The 19,324-nt window shown below is 46.5% G+C and overlaps 1 protein-coding gene and 1 pseudogene across 4 annotated transcripts in view; one reads left to right on the top strand and one right to left on the bottom strand.

Moving 5' to 3' along the window:
- The window catches only part of ADCY8 (adenylate cyclase 8), a 159,254-nt gene that overhangs the window by 42,439 nt on the left and 97,491 nt on the right, over nucleotides 1-19,324 (bottom strand). For 2 of the 4 annotated variants that reach the window (XM_039845878.1, XM_039845880.1), the window contains 3 exons: nucleotides 12,338-12,438; nucleotides 5,677-5,878; nucleotides 3,579-3,668 (listed from right to left, as the gene is read on the bottom strand). In XM_039845878.1, the coding sequence (XP_039701812.1) occupies nucleotides 3,579-3,668; nucleotides 5,677-5,878; nucleotides 12,338-12,438 (393 nt within the window). The remainder of the gene's footprint in view (nucleotides 1-3,578; nucleotides 3,669-5,676; nucleotides 5,879-12,337; nucleotides 12,439-19,324) is intronic. The other 2 variants (XM_039845879.1, XM_039845882.1) reach the window with 1 other exon arrangement.
- Nucleotides 14,213-14,327, top strand: LOC120588914 (uncharacterized; annotated as a pseudogene).

The following is a 19,324-nucleotide window of genomic DNA, read 5'->3' on the forward strand; positions in this document are numbered from 1 at the left end:
GCCTGAACCCTCTAAAAGCAATCCAAACCCACGCAACCATAATGCTCACTTACTTACGTTTCCTATTCTTCCAGGATTACTATCCTTCACCGCCTGCTGCCCAGAGTCTTCAAAGCTATCGTTTCATGTATTTTGTCTGTTTTTAGTTGTTTTGGGCGGGCAGGTCAATTGTTTCTCTGCTGCTTCATTGGAAACATACCTTTCTTCTTTTTAAAGAAAAATTTCTAAACACATGCTATGGACTATGTCCTTTGGGTAATCTTGAATAACTATGCAGTATCGTCTTTTCTTCTTAAAGCAATTCACAAATTTGAAGGGGTTGGAGAAATATCCTAGAGAAATGCGTTGTAGAAAGGATGGAGCGTGAGCACAGGGTGTCTGAGAAGGCAGGAAGTAACCTGCAGGGACTGGGTCCACCACAGAATGCATTTTGTCAAAGGGAGCCTTGAAGGCTGGAGGCTGGGCAGGATCTGAATAGATGACAAAGGACACGGAAGGAAGCGCCAGGACGCAAAGCTCAGATTATTACACCCTATGGAAAATTGCCTCTTGGGGACTCTTTACACCTGTAGCCAGTTCTGAACGCTCTTGCAAATATACTTAACTCTTTATTCCAATGTGCCAGAGCATGCAGTAAAGGGGCGTGATTCTAAAAGGAAGGTCTTTCCAGGTTCCCACACTCAGGCGTTTGAGTTAATGGCACTGTGGGTTTATGCACGTGATTCATTTTGCAAACCTCTGTCTCTTCCCTCCCCTCAACCCATAGTTCTCCACTGTTATTTCCTGTATCTTCAACTCTCTTTTTAGTAATTGGCAAGCTCCAGTTCAGAACTAAATTCTACTTTACACCATATACGATAGCAGCCCCTTATGTTTGCGTCACGTCATCCAGTTTAGTAACTTGCTTTCACACCCAGTACTATTTTTTATGGGGTGAGGTGGAGAGGTCAGGTACCCAGATGAGGAAACCAAGGCTCAGAGAAATGAAGTGATCTGAGGACACACACTTGTGAGCGATGGAGAGGGGTATGCAGATTAAGCCTTTTAGAAGGTCTGAATGTCTGAGTCCTTCTAGTTTGGTAGAGAAGCCCGGCCGTACATGTCAGGGTGGCAAATGCTGGGGCAAAACCCCTGTAGTAGCTGGTGACGGGAAGTGTTCAGATCCCCTCCCTTCAGGACAATGGGATTCCTGCACCAGAGGTGATGTCAGGAGTAGGCAAACTGTCTATAAAGAGCCAGACAGAAAATATTCTTGGCTTAGCGGGCCACACCATCTCTGCTGCAATCACTCGACTCTGCCATCGTATTATAAAAGCGGCCACAGACGAACGGTAATAAGTGGGTGTGACTGTGCCCCAATAAATGCTTTATTTACAAAACAGGTGGCAGGCAGAATTTGGCCTGTGGGCATGGTTTGCTGACCCCTGAACGAGATGATCCTTTGGTTGTGTGGGAAAATATTAGAACTCTGATTCATTTATTTTATCTCTCCTTTTAACATTCTCTTTTTTCTGAGTATGTTTCATAATGCACATGGTGGTGCAGGCTCAATACCAGTTTCCTAGAAATAATAAGCAAATCATGGCTGACATTTAATGAGCAGGGACTTTGTGCGAGGTGTTGCTCTAAACACTACATGGACAAATTCACTTAATCCTGACGACCACCACTCATGAGGAAGGTACTGCATCTACCTTCACCTTACAGGTAAGGAAACTGAGGCATAGAGATGAAGCAAGGCAGTTAAAAAGCTTACCCACCACTTTCTTAGGAATGGCAAATCCGTGAGTGCTGGGGTCCTGAGTTTGGGGCCCAGGGTCTTGATTTAGGACACGGAGGTCCAGATCGACAGTTCATGAACATCTGTTGCACGTCAGATGTCACATTAGAAACTCAACATTTACTAAGTCATCTAGGGAGGCACCATGAGAACAGGATATTCTTTAAGTCCACAGTAGCCATCTGAAGAAGGTATTATTTTTCCCACTTTACAGATGAGGAAGCTGAGGTTCAGGGAGAGGAAGAACCGATTCGAGATGCCTTTGCCAGCCAGTGCAGGGTTTCAGTTGGGAGTGAAATACAGCTTTGGCTATGGGATTCTCGGCCACCTGACTGCCTCTTGGGATGCTCCTCATGCTCTCCACGCCAGGGAGCTGCCGTTACTGGGTGGGAGGAAGTCACTCGTTACTGGGTGGGAGGAAGTCCCAGAGCTCATGTCTTTCCTGTGCAGCCCTGAACGAGAGTGAGTCCTGTCCTGCCCTGGAACTCCTTAAGAAGAGCCTAGCTCCTCCCTGGGGACTGAGCCTGGGTCGGAAGCATAGGCTCAAGAATAAGCCAGAAACGGTTTGCATTGCAGGGAAGTCTTGGCATCTGCGGTAAGAAGGGAAGGGCGGAGAGAAGGGCGGAAGGAAGGGAGGAAGACTGGGAGTCAGGCGGGAGTGGTGCCTTCGTTTCATCATCTGTGAAGTGGGTGCGGCGCGCCTCCCACACATCTCCAGGACTGAATGGTATTCTGCGTATCAGGTGCGCGCTCTATTCCTGGGGGGCGAGGTGAGGCTCTCTTTCCTTTTCATACATTTCTCAGACCGATTCTGGGGCCCAGGTGAGACAACAGAGAGCCTTTCGTCCACCCGCGTGTTGGAGCGGGTCTTAGAGAACAAGGGTCCGCCCAGCGTCCTCAGGGCAGGGCACTGGCTGGGCTCTGCTAGGACTTCCCAGTTGTCCTCTCTTCTGACCCGGAACTTCTGTCCCAACATGTAAAGGTCTGGGCCATGACTAGTAGAGCCTACGACTGTCCTTTGCCTGGCCCTGTAGGCTGACCCCAAGGCTAGACTAGTGGCTCTGTGACCAAGAGAGGGTCAGACTTACATTATGATGGTGGTGTCCTACTGGGCCACCTCCTGACCCTGTGGTGCCCCACACACGTTCTAAACCACTTCAAGTTTAGTTGTTGTTTTCTGTGTTTGTGAGTCACCAGCTTCCTTCTTTCCTTCTATCTCTACTCCCTTCCTTCCTTCCTTCCTTCCATCCTTCTCTTTCCCTTCTTTCCTTTCTCCTTTCCTTCCCTTTCCTTCCTTTTTCGTTTTTCCTCTGTCCTCTTTCCTTCCTTCCTTCTTTCCTTCCTTCCTTCCTTGCTTCCTTCCTTCCTTTTTCAATGCAGCAAACACCCTTGAGTACTAACTCTGCTTGTGCTGTATTGACGACAAGGGCACATTCTGCTTTAGGATTTTAAGATGCGTTGGGGGAAATAAGTAGGGCAGGAAGAGACAAAGGGAAAGAGAAAAATGGGTGGAGGGAAAGGAAAAGGAGGAAGACGAGGAGGAGGAGGGAGGGAGAGAGAAACGGGGGAAGGGTAGCAGCAGGAAAGAGAGGCAGAGGAGGGAGCAGGAAAGAGAACGAGGAAAAGCGGCAGATAGCAGGAGAGAGGGAAAGGCAGAAGAGGGGAAGGAGGAAGAAGGTGGAGAGCAGGGAGGACGCAGGCCTCTGAGCGCTTTCTGAAGCCCTCCGCCGCCTGCTGCTCTGGAGCGGATGGAGCTACGCGGGCCCCGGGCTTGACAAGGGAGCTTGTGGATAAATACCTCTGGGTAGGAGCAGATATCTGTAAACACAGCTGAGGAATTGAAAGTCAGGTTCTTCAAAGGGATCGACTTGTCAAAATCACACCACAGCTGCGAATTAAAAAAAAGAACAACAGAAAAAACAAAAAACAAAAAAAACACAGGAACAACAAAGTCAGTGTGGGTGCCGGGAAAGGAGCCCTGTGCTATCAGTGCTGGGCTTCGGCGAGGGCCTGGGGCAGACCAGGCCCAGCGGGCGGGCCCTCAGAGCGGAAGTGCCAGCTGGGGCCTGGCTTGGAAAAGGCGTCTGCAAGCCAGCGAGGAGACCAGCTGAAGATGGCTCTGCTGGCCCCACCGCGGAGCGTCACCGAGTGGGCTCGTGGGCTCAGAGGAGAGCAGACGGCAGGAGAGAAGGTCTGGGGTGACCTCGTAGCCTGTCTCCACGCCAGCAGCCCTGAGGGTCTGAAGGGTCTGAGGGGACACACTTTCCGGAAGGACCCTGAGCGCTGGGGTATGGGCACGTCCCAGGCTGCACTGCTGCGGGACAGTTGGTGGCACTCGGAGAAGAATAGCTACCAGGGGCCGAATGCCTCCTCTGTGCCAGACACTTTGTACAAAAAACAAAAACAAAAAACAAAAAAAACCCTCACGACCGCCTTGTGATGTCACTATTATTTTTATCCCCATTTTACAACCGAAAAATATGAAACTCTGAGAAGTAAAGTAACTTGTCCAGGGTCGCTGGGCTGCTAAGTGGTGGCGCTGAGGTTTGAACACGGGTCTATCTGACTCCAAAGCCTCTGAACTTCCTGCCACAGGTGACCCCGACCTAGAGCCGCCCGGCCTGCTTCTAAATCCTGTGCCCCAGAGGTAGCCGATTCACCAAGATGAGATCCTGGCTGCAACTCTAAACGCTGGATCGACGAGACCATGTCCTTCCACTTTCAATTGCTATAATCTCTAAAATATTTATTAGACGATGAATTTAATTAGATGACGATTTCCCGTTTTTAAACCCCACAGAATCCTTTCCTTCAAGGCTAACCACAGAACTTGAGCAACGCAGACTCTAAGTAATTACTGGGCCAGTTAGGATAATCAGGCAGTACAAGCCTGCCACACACAGACTGACAGTTGTAGAACTTCACACTTTGGCTCCCTGAGCACTTGGGGATAGTGCTTCAGGCCCAAGGGGCATGATGATGGTTTTGGCCACCAGATGATGCCTCTACTAGCCTCTCTCAATGTGCCAAGTTTAAAATCTGGAGTCTGATAAATCACTCCTGCACTCTAGGTCCCTACGTCATGGTCAACACAGACTGTTTGTATATATACAGAAAAGGCCTGTAGATACCATGTCACCCTTCTAGAGAGAAAATGACGTCATTAAAACATGAATCGCCAAATTAGAACAATGATCAATACGGCAGGTGGAGATTCATCGGAATTCAATACGTCACATCCAATGCGAACTTTTGGGAAGTCAAAGGCAAGATGCTCAGCCTTCCTGAAATGCAGTTTCCTCATCCATTACATGGGAACGATAATACCTACCTGTCGCCCACATTAGGTGCTCAGTACATGGCAGCTATTCATGCCCATTCCCTCTGGCTCCCACTCCCAGCGATATAACGTAGCACATGAGAATGAGCATGAGTCATGGAGTCAGACAGACCTTACAGCAAGTTATTTCATGTCTCTGAGCCTCAGTTTCCTCAGCCATAAAGTGGGGATAATGAGACTTACCTCACGGGCTTTATGTGAGGATTAAATACGAAAAACGGGCACAGCTCCTCCTTCAGCGCATGGCACATAGCAGGCAGGTACTTAATCAGTGGGAACCCTTATTCACCATTGTAATTGATTGGCCACTGACAGTGCAGAAATTTAAGGGAGCAAACAACCTCTCCCACTGGGAAAGAGATGATTTGCCCCCAGGAAAACGCACAGTTCTGACGGTAGCCACATCTTTGCGCTCTGTCCCTAAGCTTGGGGCTGGACCAGGCACACGAAGGTAACCGGTACCGAGGACGGCAGTGAAGAAGCCGCAGGCTCCACGGACTCTGGAGCCCTGAGTGCACCCTGGACACCAGAGGGTTGGCGGGCTCGGAATGCTTACGATATTTAGGATGGCGCCCAGGAAATTGATCAAGATGGACGCGAAAATGATGACATTCCGGGCCAAATAGGTCTCGTTGATCCAACAGCAAGTTTTCCGGAGGACGAGGGGCAAACACTTATAATCCTCTGCCGTGGTGATCAGAACCAGAGCGGAATGCAGCATGATCAGGATGGAAAACTGGATGGCCATGGGCATCGCCCTGCAAGGAGAGACAGAACATTGGGTCATGTGGCTTCGACTGTCTGATCTCCACTCCTGAGCGACGCTGTCAATCACACCCAGGATCACCCCTCCCCACCCTCCTTGCTCCCAATAACTCATCTAAAGCTCTATTTGTTCAAGAAAAGGGAGACATTTTTTATTGCCTCCATCCCAAGAATAGTCTCTCTATTGAGAAACTTCGCAGTATCAAATATTTGGCTTGATGTATCGCTCCTGCCCCATTTTTTTTCCCTTCTTTTCATCATTCATCTTTCTCACCAGGCAACTGCTGCCAAGGCAACACGCCACTGGAATTTGACCTCAAAACTCTGTCTGTGGGAGGGATCCCCATGCCCTTTCCCCTTCGAGGTGGGTTTTATGAAACACTTTCCCTCTCGGTCTGCTCTGATGCCAAGAGCTGATCCCGGCACCTGTTCTAAGTTGCTCAGTTTTGGTGAGTGATAACCAGGATCTACAGGGAATACACTATGTGCCATTAGAGACATGGGGGAGGGTGCAGTCAGAGACATGAGTGAGGAGGGCCCATCCTCGCCCACGCCTCCAACGTCACTCCCAACTCTACATCTTGAGCTTCACGCTGTCCCCAGAGCTCTTGCCATGGTAGTTCCCATCAATTGGGCACCTCTGCTGGGTGGCAGGCTGTTTCTGGCAACTCGGTGGTCTAAAACCCCATCTCTGGAGGTGACGCGAACTGTTTCCTCTCCCTGTTAACCAATCTAAGCCAGGCACGTGGCTTCTCCTTGGGAGCCCGTCCCCCGTTCTGGATTCTCTGCCCAGTCGTTCGTGACCTATCCCGATGTCTCCAATTTCTCCGCCTCTGTTTCATCCAGTGAAGCGCTGCATGTTAAAAGGCACTTCGATGGAAGTGGAGGGAGGTTTTATGTCCACTCCTTCCTTTCAGAAAGTGAAGTTCGCTCCATCCATTTGGCTTTCGCATCTTCCGCTGGCAGGTGCTCGACAAACATGCATTTAGTGAATGGAGTTGGACCGACCTTCTTCCTCTCACACTCTCTCTTACTATCCTCCGGCCTGAATTTCTTTATTTATTATTAATAACGTGAGTAATGCATTGAGCTCTGACTGTATGCTGGGCACAGCGCTAAGCATTTCGTATGTAATAACTCGTTTCCATTGCAGAACGCACCGAAGGGGTCTTTTGATCTCTCTCTCTCTCTTTTTTCTTTTTCGTGTGAAGCGTTAAAGCTCAGAGAGAACCAACTTCCCAGGGGTCACTGAGTTGGTAAATGTGAGAGCCAGGATTTACAGTCCCCTCTGCTATTCTAATCACTTGGGGGAGTAATACAGCTCTCATATTTTCAGTGATCTTTTTTATTTTTGTGGTATCCTCACGCTGTTGATTCATTCCACAAGTTTTCTCCCCAGGCACAGTGGTAGGTGCAAGTGAGTACAAAGACTGAAGGCACGTCCTCCCCATGTCCTAGCAGATCGTGGTCTCGAGGGGATACAGACACGAATGGTGAAATGCTATACGACGTCCTGTGATCGATAAAGGGCTACGAGCAACCATCATTCAGAAGATAGGGAAGGAAATCAAAAGAAGCTTCGCAAAGGAGGTGACATTGGGGTTAGGCCTTGGAGGTTGAAGAGAAGGTTTTTCGGGAGGAACATAGGCTAATGGCACTGATAGTCTGGAGATTCAGAGAGAGACGGGAGGTAATCTTACTAAGTGGTGTGTGTGTGTGTGTGTGTGTGCGCGCGCGCGCGCAGGGGGCCGTTTGGGAGAAGTCAGTCGTTATGTTTTTACCATCCTATTTGGGTAAACACAGGAGGAGAAGCTAGTCAATGCGGGGTGAGGACGATGAATTGGATTTTGGGCACGTTGAATTTCTGGTGCTTGTGGATCCTCCAACTGGAATTATGTAGCTGTGAGTGCAGTTAGAGAGGCAGCTGTGGAATTCTGGGTCTGGAGCGAATAAGTGGTGGTTGATGATGGAGAAGGGAGGGGCCTGCTGAAGGACGACCGAAGACAGAGCTATGGCAGAAGCCGATGGGCTGTAAGACGAGAAGGCGGCAGAGGGAATTTGGGAAAGGTGGTCAGCAAGGCAGGAGGGTGGGAGTATGGGGGATACGGGGCATCGTGACGGCCAGGGGGATGGCATTTACCGGGAGGGAGCAACCAGGAGACAACTCCCCCTGCACAGGCAAGCATCCTGAAGTCCGGAGAGCGGCTCCCTCCCCTGCCCCAGCGTTCACTGTTGGAGGTTTTATTTTACTTCCTGAATACTTGCACAGTTTTGATCTTATGGATCACCTTGACAGGAAATCTCTGTAGGATTTCCCGATAAGAACAGAAGGTCTGTGCAGCAGTGGGTTCCCAAAGGGCTCTAGGCCAATGGGAAACTCTTCCGCTCCCCCAGACAGGCTGACAACACACTGTGATTCCTGGGCCCCTGCGGGGTAGGGCAAATGAAGAAGAATGCAGGCAGATAGCTTGGTCAGGCCATCCCAGGGGAGAAGGGGACAACTGCAAGGCGGATGTGTCTCAGTAATGTGAGAACACAATGTCTAATGTCTTGTTTCAAAGCTGAGGCGGGTGCCTCAAACTTCCATGGCCACGACCGCCATCCAGAGGAAGCCTCCATGGCGCACAGGACCTTGAAAGGCGCCCGTGGCTCTCCGCTCTGGCCAGGTCATCTCCTCTTGCGCAAGGAAGCACAAGGCCCCCAGGAAGTCCTGACGGGCTCCTTCCCAGATCTCCCTCATTCCCTGGCGCCAGGAGGCAGGGTCTTTCTCAACATCGCAGCAGTGAGACCCCACGCCGGAGTTGCATGGTAGAGTGGGGGAGGCAGGAGCCCAGAGGTTCAGGAGAGACCCCGCGCGGTCTGCTGATTTTAACACAGTCTGTATTCCAGCTTTTACCATAGTTTTGCATAAGCAAAGCAAGCATTTGTTGGATACTCATAAAATGGATCCTTTGCTGCCCACTTAGCTATTGTGTTTCTGTGTACACTTTGGCGGGTGTCAGGGTATGCTGGACGGAGGCCTGTGCCCCTGGCCTAGTTTTACGTCATCAGCACTTCCTTCTGGGTTTGCTGAACCAAGGAAAGGGAGGTGCTATAGACTGAACGTTTGTGTCCCCCGAGATTCGCATGTTAAATCCTAATGCCCAGTATGAGGGTGGTTAGAGTTGAGGCCTTTGGGAGGTGGTCAGGTCATGAGGCTGGAGCCCTACCAAAGGGGGTAAGATACCCCAGAGAGCATCCTTGCCCTTTCTCCCGTGTGAGGGAGATGAAGGCAGCCATGCATGAACCAGGAAGCCAGACCTCACCAGACGCCAACTTTGCCAGAGCTTGGATCTCGCACTTCCAGCCTCCAGAACTTTAAGAAATAAGTTTCTGCTGTTTATTGTCTATCTTGTGTGTGGTCTTTTTAAATGGCAGCCTGAACTGACTAAGACAGTAGGTGAAAGCCGGCACACGGCCCGGGGCCAGAGCAGAGCCTGAGGCGAGGGAACTCGCTCTTCCCGGTACCAGTTTTTTCATGTGCAAAACTGGGATTTTTAAGCTCACCTCTTAAAGGAGGCTGTGAGGTTAAAGTCGTACAGCAGTGAAATGCTTAGCGCATAATAAGAACTTAAGAACTCAAAGAAACACGATTCTCTTTCTCTATTCATGGTGAAATTCAGGAAACCAAAGGCATTTGCAAGATCTAGGGGAAGAGTGTTATTTATAAGACAAGCTTTCGAAGCAAGGTGCTGGAGCTGCATATAACATTCCTCTGGAAATCTCTGCTGCAGGTCCTTGGCATTCATTTATTTCTGCACATGTAAACATCATAACTGCGAATTGTAATTTTTATCAAATTATAGCTCCTCGGGCATCCAGGGGTTCTGAATTTGCTTCTGCATTGTTGGTCTACCTAAGAGGCAAGGAAACCTTTCATTTCTGAAATCGAGTCTGAAAAAGAATGACAAGGGGTTTGCAAACAGCTCTATCCAAATCATTTCTTGCCACCGAGTTCTAATTACTCTCTGCAGTCTGTCTTGAAACAGGGTCTGGGTTAGTATCATGATGTGCTATTGGCCAGGGAGGCAGGAATCAGTGGGGGTGAGCGAATGGCCGACAGCAGCTTATGGTGCAAGAGGAAACAGAGACCGAGATCACACTGAAAGGTAATATTTGTACCACCCTTTAGAATCCACAGAGAGCCTAGGAGTCCAGGAGTGCGTCTGATCCTCATGGCAACCGTGAGTGGTAGGTCTTCTTAGCCACCTCAACAGATGAAAAGACTGTGGCTCAGAAAGGGGAATGAAACCAGAATTTACCAAAATGGATATGGCTTGTTTAATTCATACGTCAACCCTGGGAAGGTGGCACTGTTATCCCCATTTTACATATGAGAAAATTAAGGCTTCCGAGAATTACATACGTGCAGCTAGTAAGATGCACAGAAAATAAGATCCAGTGCCTCTTTTATCCTTCCTTCCTTCCTTCCTTCCTTCCTTCCTTCCTTCCTTCCTTCCTTCTTCCTTCCTTCCTTCCTTCCTTCCTTCCTTCCCTCCTCCTCCCCTCCCTCCTCTCTGTCCTTTACTTTCTGTTGCTTTTTCAATTCTGCCTGTGACATTTCCCAGTGAATATCTGTTGGCTATAATGGGACACTTTTGTTCCCAGATATGACAAATGCCTACCTGCTTTTTTCTGATTCTTCCCACAAAAATGCTGCTGTCACACCAATCCGCGCTATTGAAGATTGTCACTACCTGCTTCCATTTGAAACTTATAAGGCTACCACATCAGCATCGCGGCAGTGAGACCCCACGCCGGACTTGGATGGTAGAGTGGGGGAGGCAGAGAGCCCAGAGGTTCCGGAGAGACCCCACGTGGTCTGCTGATTTTAACACAGTCTGTATTCCAAAGAGAGTTGATGAGGTTTCTGCTTTTACTATCTAGTTGCTCGGATATGTGGGGATTCCGAAAGATTCAGAAATACGCCACTTCTGCCACCATCTTCCCAGAATCCTTTTCTCCTTCTCAAAACCCTGCTGATCCAGTAAAGGTCAAGCATGGCCGTTGCCAGAACCACGCTACTATCGTCCTCAGAAATCTTCAGGGCCTCCCTCCTGCACCCGGGACCAACTCTGAGCTCCTTACAGTAGCTCGGTGGACACGGAACTCCCACCTCAGCCACGGCGCCCACCACCTCCTCGCAGGAAACCTTTACTCCAGACTCTCCCATTCACTCACCACCCTACGGACATGGCATCTCTCACACCTCTGCGCCTTAGCGAGTGCTGTTTTCTAAACTGGGATCACTCTTCCATTCTTTCTCTCTCTTCTGCTCAGCTCAAAATATCACCTTTTCCTGCAAGGTTTTCCTTAAAACACCCAGTCAGAATGAATCACCGATTTTGGTGCAAAGCCACATAAATAGTTAAAAGCACAGATGTTCTCTGGATTCGATTCCCAGCTCGGCCACTATGTGAACTCGTGACCTTGGATAAATCCTCATCTACGAAATGGGAATGAGGATGCTGTCTCACTTACAGGTTATTTATCTCTGAGGCTTTACTGAGGCAACCCGAGCTTTCCTGGAATGGAATAAGCGCTCAGTAACTCGGAGCCATTCTTAATTTCTCCCTCCCACTAAATTATATCTCTGAGGATGCAGACCTCTTGTAAAGTTACACCGTCCGCAGGGTCCAGCATGATGCTTTGCCTATATGAGACCTTTCACAAATATTTGCTGGTGTTATTTTTAATCACTTGAAAGGGGAAAATTCATGGTAAGTTTAGGGAGAAAAGAAGCAGAAGCCATCTTACAGTGCAGGAGAGAATAAAAAGCATTGCCAGTAAACTAACCCAGAGCCAGGTCCCTGTGCTGGCTCCGGCACCTGTAACCTACACAATGGAAGTCTGTGTCCGATAGGGTGTTAAGCACCCAGACTCTGGAAAGAGACTTCTTGGGTTGCAATGCAGGCTGTGACATTTTTGCAATCCAGGCTGTGAGACCTTGTGCAACTAACTTATCTCAGTACTCTGAGCCTCAGTTCTCACCTCTTTAAAATGAGGACAATAACAGCCCCTACCTGCTAGAGTGGCTGTGAGGATTTCACACGTTACTGCACGTAAAAGTTTTGGAACAGTGACCAGCCACAGACAGGCGTTTGCAGTATTATCAAAGCGCAACAAAGAGGTAATTATCAGAGGAAGTGGTGATTGAGGTTCTTACTTGCTACATTCCTGTGTGCATAAGGGGGAGGCCTATTTTGATTTTAATTGTTGTGCTCATTAAGACTGGGGCAAAGACTCTTGTCTTGGTAGAAGAATGAGATTATCGCGTAGAGTAAGACCACCAGAATAGACACTGAGACTGTCATACATTTTGGTGTGGATTCAGATCCCCTGAAAGGGTCCAAGTGAGAGACCGTCAGTTCACAAAGGGATGTCACCTGGTAACTCCGTCCTTCCGCATTTACCTTGAAGAAGGAAGCAAACTTTGGATTGCCGTGATAAACAGCAGAACGATAAACGCACAGACCAAGTTTGACTTGAAAACTTCATCCCTCATTTGAGAATACTGCAATTAAAAAAGAGAAGGAGAATAAATTACTTGGCAGCAGAGTTTGGCATCTGGAAGATTTTTAAGTTTTACCAGTGTTTGAAGTTTGGGGAAAACAGCAAGAAGAGACAAAGCAAATAAATATACATTTATTTCTTAAATTAAGAAGAATCCATATCTTAAGTTAACTCTTCAGAGTACTGTCTCTAGCCCTCTTGTTAACTTTTCAAGGAGAGCCCAGGAGTAAATAAAATTCCCTTCACATTTGGAAGGCAGGGGAGAGGGACTTTGCATGAGCTTATTCCGTTTTTGTTTTGTTTTTTTTTAATCTTCCCACAGAACTCACATCGTTTTAACAAGGCAGAAGAGTGCATAGCCATAGATGCGGCAAATCAAATTCACAATGACCTTCTTCATGAGTAAACTTAAGTCCTTTAAGGATCTTGTCCTATTTCTTGTCAGTTTTGGGGACATGGGAAATGTTTTACTAGGGAGAGTCTCTCTGCCTCTTTTTTTCATAAAACTATCAAAACATAAATCCGTAGAATCTTAGCACAGAGAGCACCCTGAGACATCTCCAGCAAGGGCAGCCCTTTCATTTCGCATGAGAGAAACCAAGCCAATAAGCTGGACTCCCTTCTGCTGTCTGCTCCAGGCAGCCCTGGGGAATGGCCATAACTTTATTTTGATTATCGGTAATTTCATTGCTCAGCCTTAAAAGCTTCTGGAAGGTCAGCACTGAATGTGCACTTGCTTCAGTCCTGCCTAGTTTCCCGAATCATCTTGGAGTCACTAAACTGAGAAATAATCTAATTTGTTCAGAAGGAGAAAAGGATTTTTAAAACTGAAAAAGACCTTAACATGAGACTAAACCAAAATGAGACCAAGCCCCTTCTTTCCTCTCAGTATCAGAGAGGTCTAATAACTTGCTATAGATTACACGGCAAACAGATCATTTTTAGCAGGGGGAAAGAGAGAGCGAAGCCTGGTTCTGGAACTGTGTCATCTCAGATTCGATTTTTCACAGAAGTAGGTAAATCGAGCTCTCACAATATCTCAGGCTGTATACACCTCAAGACTCAGGCCACAGTATCAGGAGGAGGGAGATCAATGAAATAATAAAATTAGTCCAATGTCTTGTTCAGATGGCAGTCACAATCATCAGTTACATGATTTTTATTCTCTTGCTTACTTCTCAGTGTGGTCTGGGTTTTAGACTGAACTTAACTGCTTATTGTCATGGCTAAGATTTGGGGAAGGGCAACGGCCTGTAGCTGGTGAGCAACATGGGGAGTGGGGGAAGCCAGCGCTGCCCAGAAGTGGCACAGTCATTGCTTTTTCTGGTCTCTAGCACTGAGGCCTCTGTCCACTTGCTGACAACCTGCTTGGTATCTGGAGGGGAACGGGGAAGAATCACGATAAACCATCCTTGCTCCCAGTGAAACCACAGAAAATCCATGTTACTAATAGTCACAAATAGTGCTGCCTGTGAAAAAGGCACAATCATAGAGACCTACACATCCCAGCTTGAAAATAAATGAGTTAGCCACAAAGCAGTCAAATCAAAGAAAACTAAATGTCTGGGTTCTGTCTAACAAACAATTGCACAGGGTTAAATTATTCCTGTTGGCTGACTGATTAATTGCAAACACAACCTGGTTAAATAGATTTGATAATGAGATTTTTAAAACAATAATAATTGTTAGGACGTGGTTCATAGTGTAGCAGTTAGCACGTCTGCTTTATATGCAGAAGGTCCTCGTTTCATGTCCCAGTGGAGCCACAGTCCATGGTCTACGGCCATGCCACCCTGAACAAGCCCGATGTCTGATCTCGGAAGCTAAGCAGGGTCGGGCCTGGTTAGTACTTGGATGGGAGACCACCTAGAAGACCAGATGCTGCAGGCATTAATGATAATAATAATAATTATTATTATTATTATTATTTTTAGTGGACTTAATCCCTCTTGCTGCTTTTCTTCATCTTTACCATTATCATCATCACCGTGTCATTGTCATCACAGGATCTTGAGGTCCTAATGGACCACCACCTTCAGGGATCCTCCCCATAACTTCCCTGACATCTACTCAAATATCTACTGAGTATCACCAGGTGACTTTCTCTGCTTTGTTGGAGGAGGTGGGTTTCTTTCCTCGGGGCTGGGGCGGGGCATCCTAGGGTTTTGAACACTCTCTACTCAAACGCTCCCAGTGCCTGAGAGTTTACTCCTTTGCAAAGGGTTCCTTCCGTTCTTGGCCTGTTCTCACTGTGAGGAGTCTCTGACTCCTTTCTTGAATGTGTCTTACTGATTTTAAAGCTGTTGCCATCATCATCATTTGTCCAGACTAAAGTTGCTTAGGGTCTTACGCTTCTCATCTTCTTTAGGCTGCAGCCTGGGTGCAGAGGCGGCGGGAAGACTTACCTTGCTTCCAAATCTCCTCCTCCATCAGTGTTTCACTGTGAGCAAGTGCTTGAAGGCAGCACCTGAGCCAACTGCAAGTGGGATTCACGCCCATCGAAAGGGCATGCCACTTAGAAGAAATTACAAGTGCTTTCTTCGAGAACTTACATTAGAATTTGATTATGATTATTTTTCAGTCTAAAGGGTTTTGGTTGACTCAGGAAATGCCCAAAATCTAGTGTAACAAATTTGAATGATAATGACTAATGCCTAGTGCAAGGCAGGCACTATGCTGCGTGCTTTATGGGGGCCGTCTCATTTAGTTATGACAACACTTTGAGGGAGATCCTGTTCATCATACTCCCATTTTGCATATAAGGAAACCTAGCATTAGACTAGGACTTCACAGAATGTAAGTAGGGAATCGAAGAGTCTGTCCAAGCACACGGTCTCATTGGCTGTGCTCTCTGCTGCTACCCTGTTATTTTCAAGGTAAGGTCATCTTCTTCATAGGGCGCACAATACAATAGTGTGTCTTGGTATATTTCAATGATGTGGTTTATGATACAAAGAAATGGAAGTTCCCTCCTTGATTTGATCAGGTTGAGACTAGGGGTCCCTTCCAAGGAAGCAGGACAGGAAGAACTTGTGTTCCATTTAGTTCATGTCCAGGGATGCTGACCCTGCATCTTCTTAAAAGGCATATTCAGAAATGAAATCAATGCAATGAGGTTCCTAGATCTGTCACAGGGAAGCCTGGAACCCACGTTTGATCACATTAGGGAAAGCCCATTCTGGATTCTTCACCACAGAGGGGTGAAGGGAAGCTAGCTCGCACAGGTGATGGATGAGCTTCTGATCTTCTATGTGTCTGTGCCTAAGACAGGTCTGGAAAACCTCCTTAGGTGTGTGGGAGGAAAATCACCCTCCACGCTTAAACTCCACTCTGACTATGAGCTAAAAGGTACTGGCTATATTTTTATATCTCTCCAAGATGTAGGGATGCTTCTAACCAGAGAAATTATCTAGTTAATTGTTCAAACTACAACCACACTTCTACGCAAGTGTGTATGTGAGATTAAAAAATTGTATAGGTGGGCTGGATTGTATTTGTCACCTTGGTCCAACTCTTACTAACGCTGATTTCACTCAGTAAAATCTCTCAGAAATGAGCCATTAACTCCCGCCTGGATATTTCCAGTGAGGCGGGGAATCAACCCTTCATTTTACTCTACCTTTGCATAAATCTAGTTTGTAGAAAGGTAATTTTCTAGCACACTTTTAATTAGTATAAATGAATATGTTTGTTAAATTAAAGAAGAATCTCAGCTGAGACGATCTCATTTTTCATGAATGAATGAAGGAATTTAACCTCTGTTATGCTGTTGAACTCATGCATTATGTAGCATGGCGAAGGCTAGAGCCTCCTTAAATTAGACCATTAGGGTAAAGGGCATAATTGCAATAAAAGTGATGAAAGTGCGAAGGATGAATTTTCAATCATTTCTGTTTTGAAATAGGTTACCTTTCTTATCTGTGTCTAGTATCTAGGCAAATCACTGTCAGAAGCAGTCCTGTGAGTGACAGGTGTGTCTGAGGAATCTCTCTCTGGCACACTTCTTCCCACGTAACCTGACCTTTGAACAAAGGTGATTTCCTCATGTTTAGTAGACTCACAAGGAAGCACGCCAACACGCGTCTAAGATGGATAGCTTCAGAAGCGTGGGGCTGGAAAGACACCACCCCACGGATAAAAGAGGACCCTTAATGGCAATGCATTTCTTAGTGCTACGCTATTCCTGGTGGTGGTGGTAGGGGGTGGGCAGGGTTGAACAATGTATAAGAATTCCAAGAAGAACTTTACAAAACTTCCAACCCACCCTTCTGCCAGCTCGCCTTCCCCCAAACCTCCCATCCTTGGGAGAAGGGATCTTTCCGTTCTTGACTGGTCCAGTCCCTGCAACCCATGGTGAGGCCATGGGAGTGACAACTATTCCTGTGTTTCTTACCTGGAAGCCCCTGGTTGTAGATGATGGTGATGTCTACGCATGAAGCATTAAGATTGCTTCGAGTACTGGGCCAATGACCTTTAGGTTGAAATCATCTAATTCTATTATTCTACACTACACTATTATAAGTGAAATTGGTATTTCTGACTCTGAAGATGCTGGCTTTGCGGGACTAGAGCTAACTGGTCTGATAAAAAGACACAAGTGAAATGGCCCTTGATATGCTATGACTACCTAGAAGGCAGTAGACATAGCATTAAATTTACAAGGAAATATCGGGAATATGAAGGAGTCTGACAAACCTGCTGTTTGAATAAGGGATGGATGTCCCCCCTCCAACCTCTTAAAATCTGTCCTTCTACCTAAAGGAGGTGGCTTAAATACTCTTACTATTTTGGGCCTTACTAGAACAGTAAAAATGCATCAGTAACTTGAGCTCGCAACAGAATCATTCTTTTAAAAATAAGGTCATGAAAATGATCAGAAAGTGTGATTCAGAAAATGAGAGAGAACACCCAAGACCATTTGGTTCGTACTCCATGTTCCTACCTAAACAATATAAATATATTCTCATTACCTAATTCCAGAGTCCAACATCTAATCCATCACATAGAATGAATCTGTCACATTGAAGATGGATTGAATCCATCTTCATTCATTCACTTGCCTAGCCTTCCTTGCTTTGCCAAATTCTCTCTTAATTATCTTACTCCTCTCATTATAACTCCCATGGGAGTGGATGGGAAGATAAAGAACCATTTCGAAATTTGTGATGCATTTTCCTGAACTCTTTTAAGTCTCCACTTAACTTTGATTTTCTTTCCCAAGGACAGAAAAAACAGAGAAATTCTGAACATAGATAAGAACTCAACCAAAAGATTATCTAAAGGTTTCCTTGGGTGACAGATCCTTGTTTTTATGTGGCTGCTGATAGGAAAAAAGAAAGAAAGAAAGAAAGAAAACATTAAATAAGTGTTTGAAAATACTCACAAGACCTCGGTTCATAGCGAGCACTTCCTGTGGGCTACAGTGTGGACTTGGTCAATGCATATCTTTCTGTACTTATGTAATTAAGTATTTACAAAAGCCCTGAGCCTGGTACCCTGGGGCACAAGACACATTGCACCATTTTTAATGAAGTAGATTTCTAAGAGAAGCTCTAGAAGTGTGAAATTTATTTTAAGTGAGGGTTTGGCCTCATCCAGATTTGGATTGGCATAGGATTAATCAGAAGGAGAAGGGGAAAGAATAACTATTGCTTTTATTCAAATATCTATGATATGAGTATTATGTCATCCAATTTTCACTATGATCCAATGAGGGGCAGATATTATGATCTCGTCATCTCAGTGAGATCACATACCTTGTCCTGTGTCACCCAGCCCGTAAGTGGCAGGGATAGGGTTCAATATGTCCACTCAGCAATCAAGTCTCGGTTCTTTCCTCTGTCTCTTAACGAAGACCAAGCACTTGTGAGACAAATGAAGCTTTTGGAAGTGTGTGGGGGTGTCCATCTGAGTGACCAAAAACTATCACCTTGTCACTCAGCACTCAGTAATGATCTGTAAATTAATCAATTAAGCATGGATATATGATTTAACTATGACGATGGTCATCGCAATGCACTTTAACATTTATAATAGTGAAAAATTGAAGGAATAAAAAGCCAAGAATGGTTAAAACATGCACCGGAATAGTATGCAGTTACAAAATGATTTCTTCATAACTGAATATTTACTAATGTGGAAATAAGTTCAAACGAAGCATGATTAACAGTATGGTACGAAATGGCCCCATTTTCATTGACAAATTGCATAGATAAGTATATAGACTCGCACTCCTGAAAAAGTAGCGTGACGGATGCTAAAACATCACAGCGGTTAGTTATCCTGGGTGATAAGATCACAAGAGGTATCATTTTCCTCTTTTTGCCTTACGTGCTCGGTATAAGCTTTTGTTCGAAAAAATGCATTCATTTTCTTTAAAAAGAAAACAAATGTCATATCATACATAAAAAGAAAAAAAAACCAATATGATGGACAGTATTTGACATACGTGTCACGTTTCCTACATCTCTTTACCATAGTTCTAATTTGTGTTTGTCCCTGAGGCCTCAAGAAATATTTAGCTAGAGACTCAAGGAGGGCAGAGCTTTTCTGTGAAGGCTGGGGGCCTTGGGGGTCCCCATCCCCCAGCCCGAGGTCTGCCCCAAAAGTCCTCGGTGTGGTTGAGGACCACTAACTCTAACCTGGCTGAGGCCCAGGCCTCGGGCCATGTGACCTGTGACTCGCACTGGGTGATTCTGAGAGTGAAAAGAGGTGCTGCTAATAATCATGCTGAGAAGATAGATTTAAACCGGGTTCGTCTCAGGCAGGCCAGGGCAATGGTCGCCGAGGTCCTAGGGAACCCGCAGACGCAGCAGGGACTAATGAGAGAGGTCAGGGGCAGCCCAGCTCCCCCACTTCACAGATGCGGAAACCGGGGTGGGGGGGTG

Source organism: Pteropus medius, unplaced genomic scaffold (assembly GCF_902729225.1).
Source record: "Pteropus medius unplaced genomic scaffold, Ma_sr-lr_union100, whole genome shotgun sequence".
In the NCBI taxonomy this organism is placed as follows: domain Eukaryota; kingdom Metazoa; phylum Chordata; class Mammalia; order Chiroptera; family Pteropodidae; genus Pteropus; species Pteropus medius.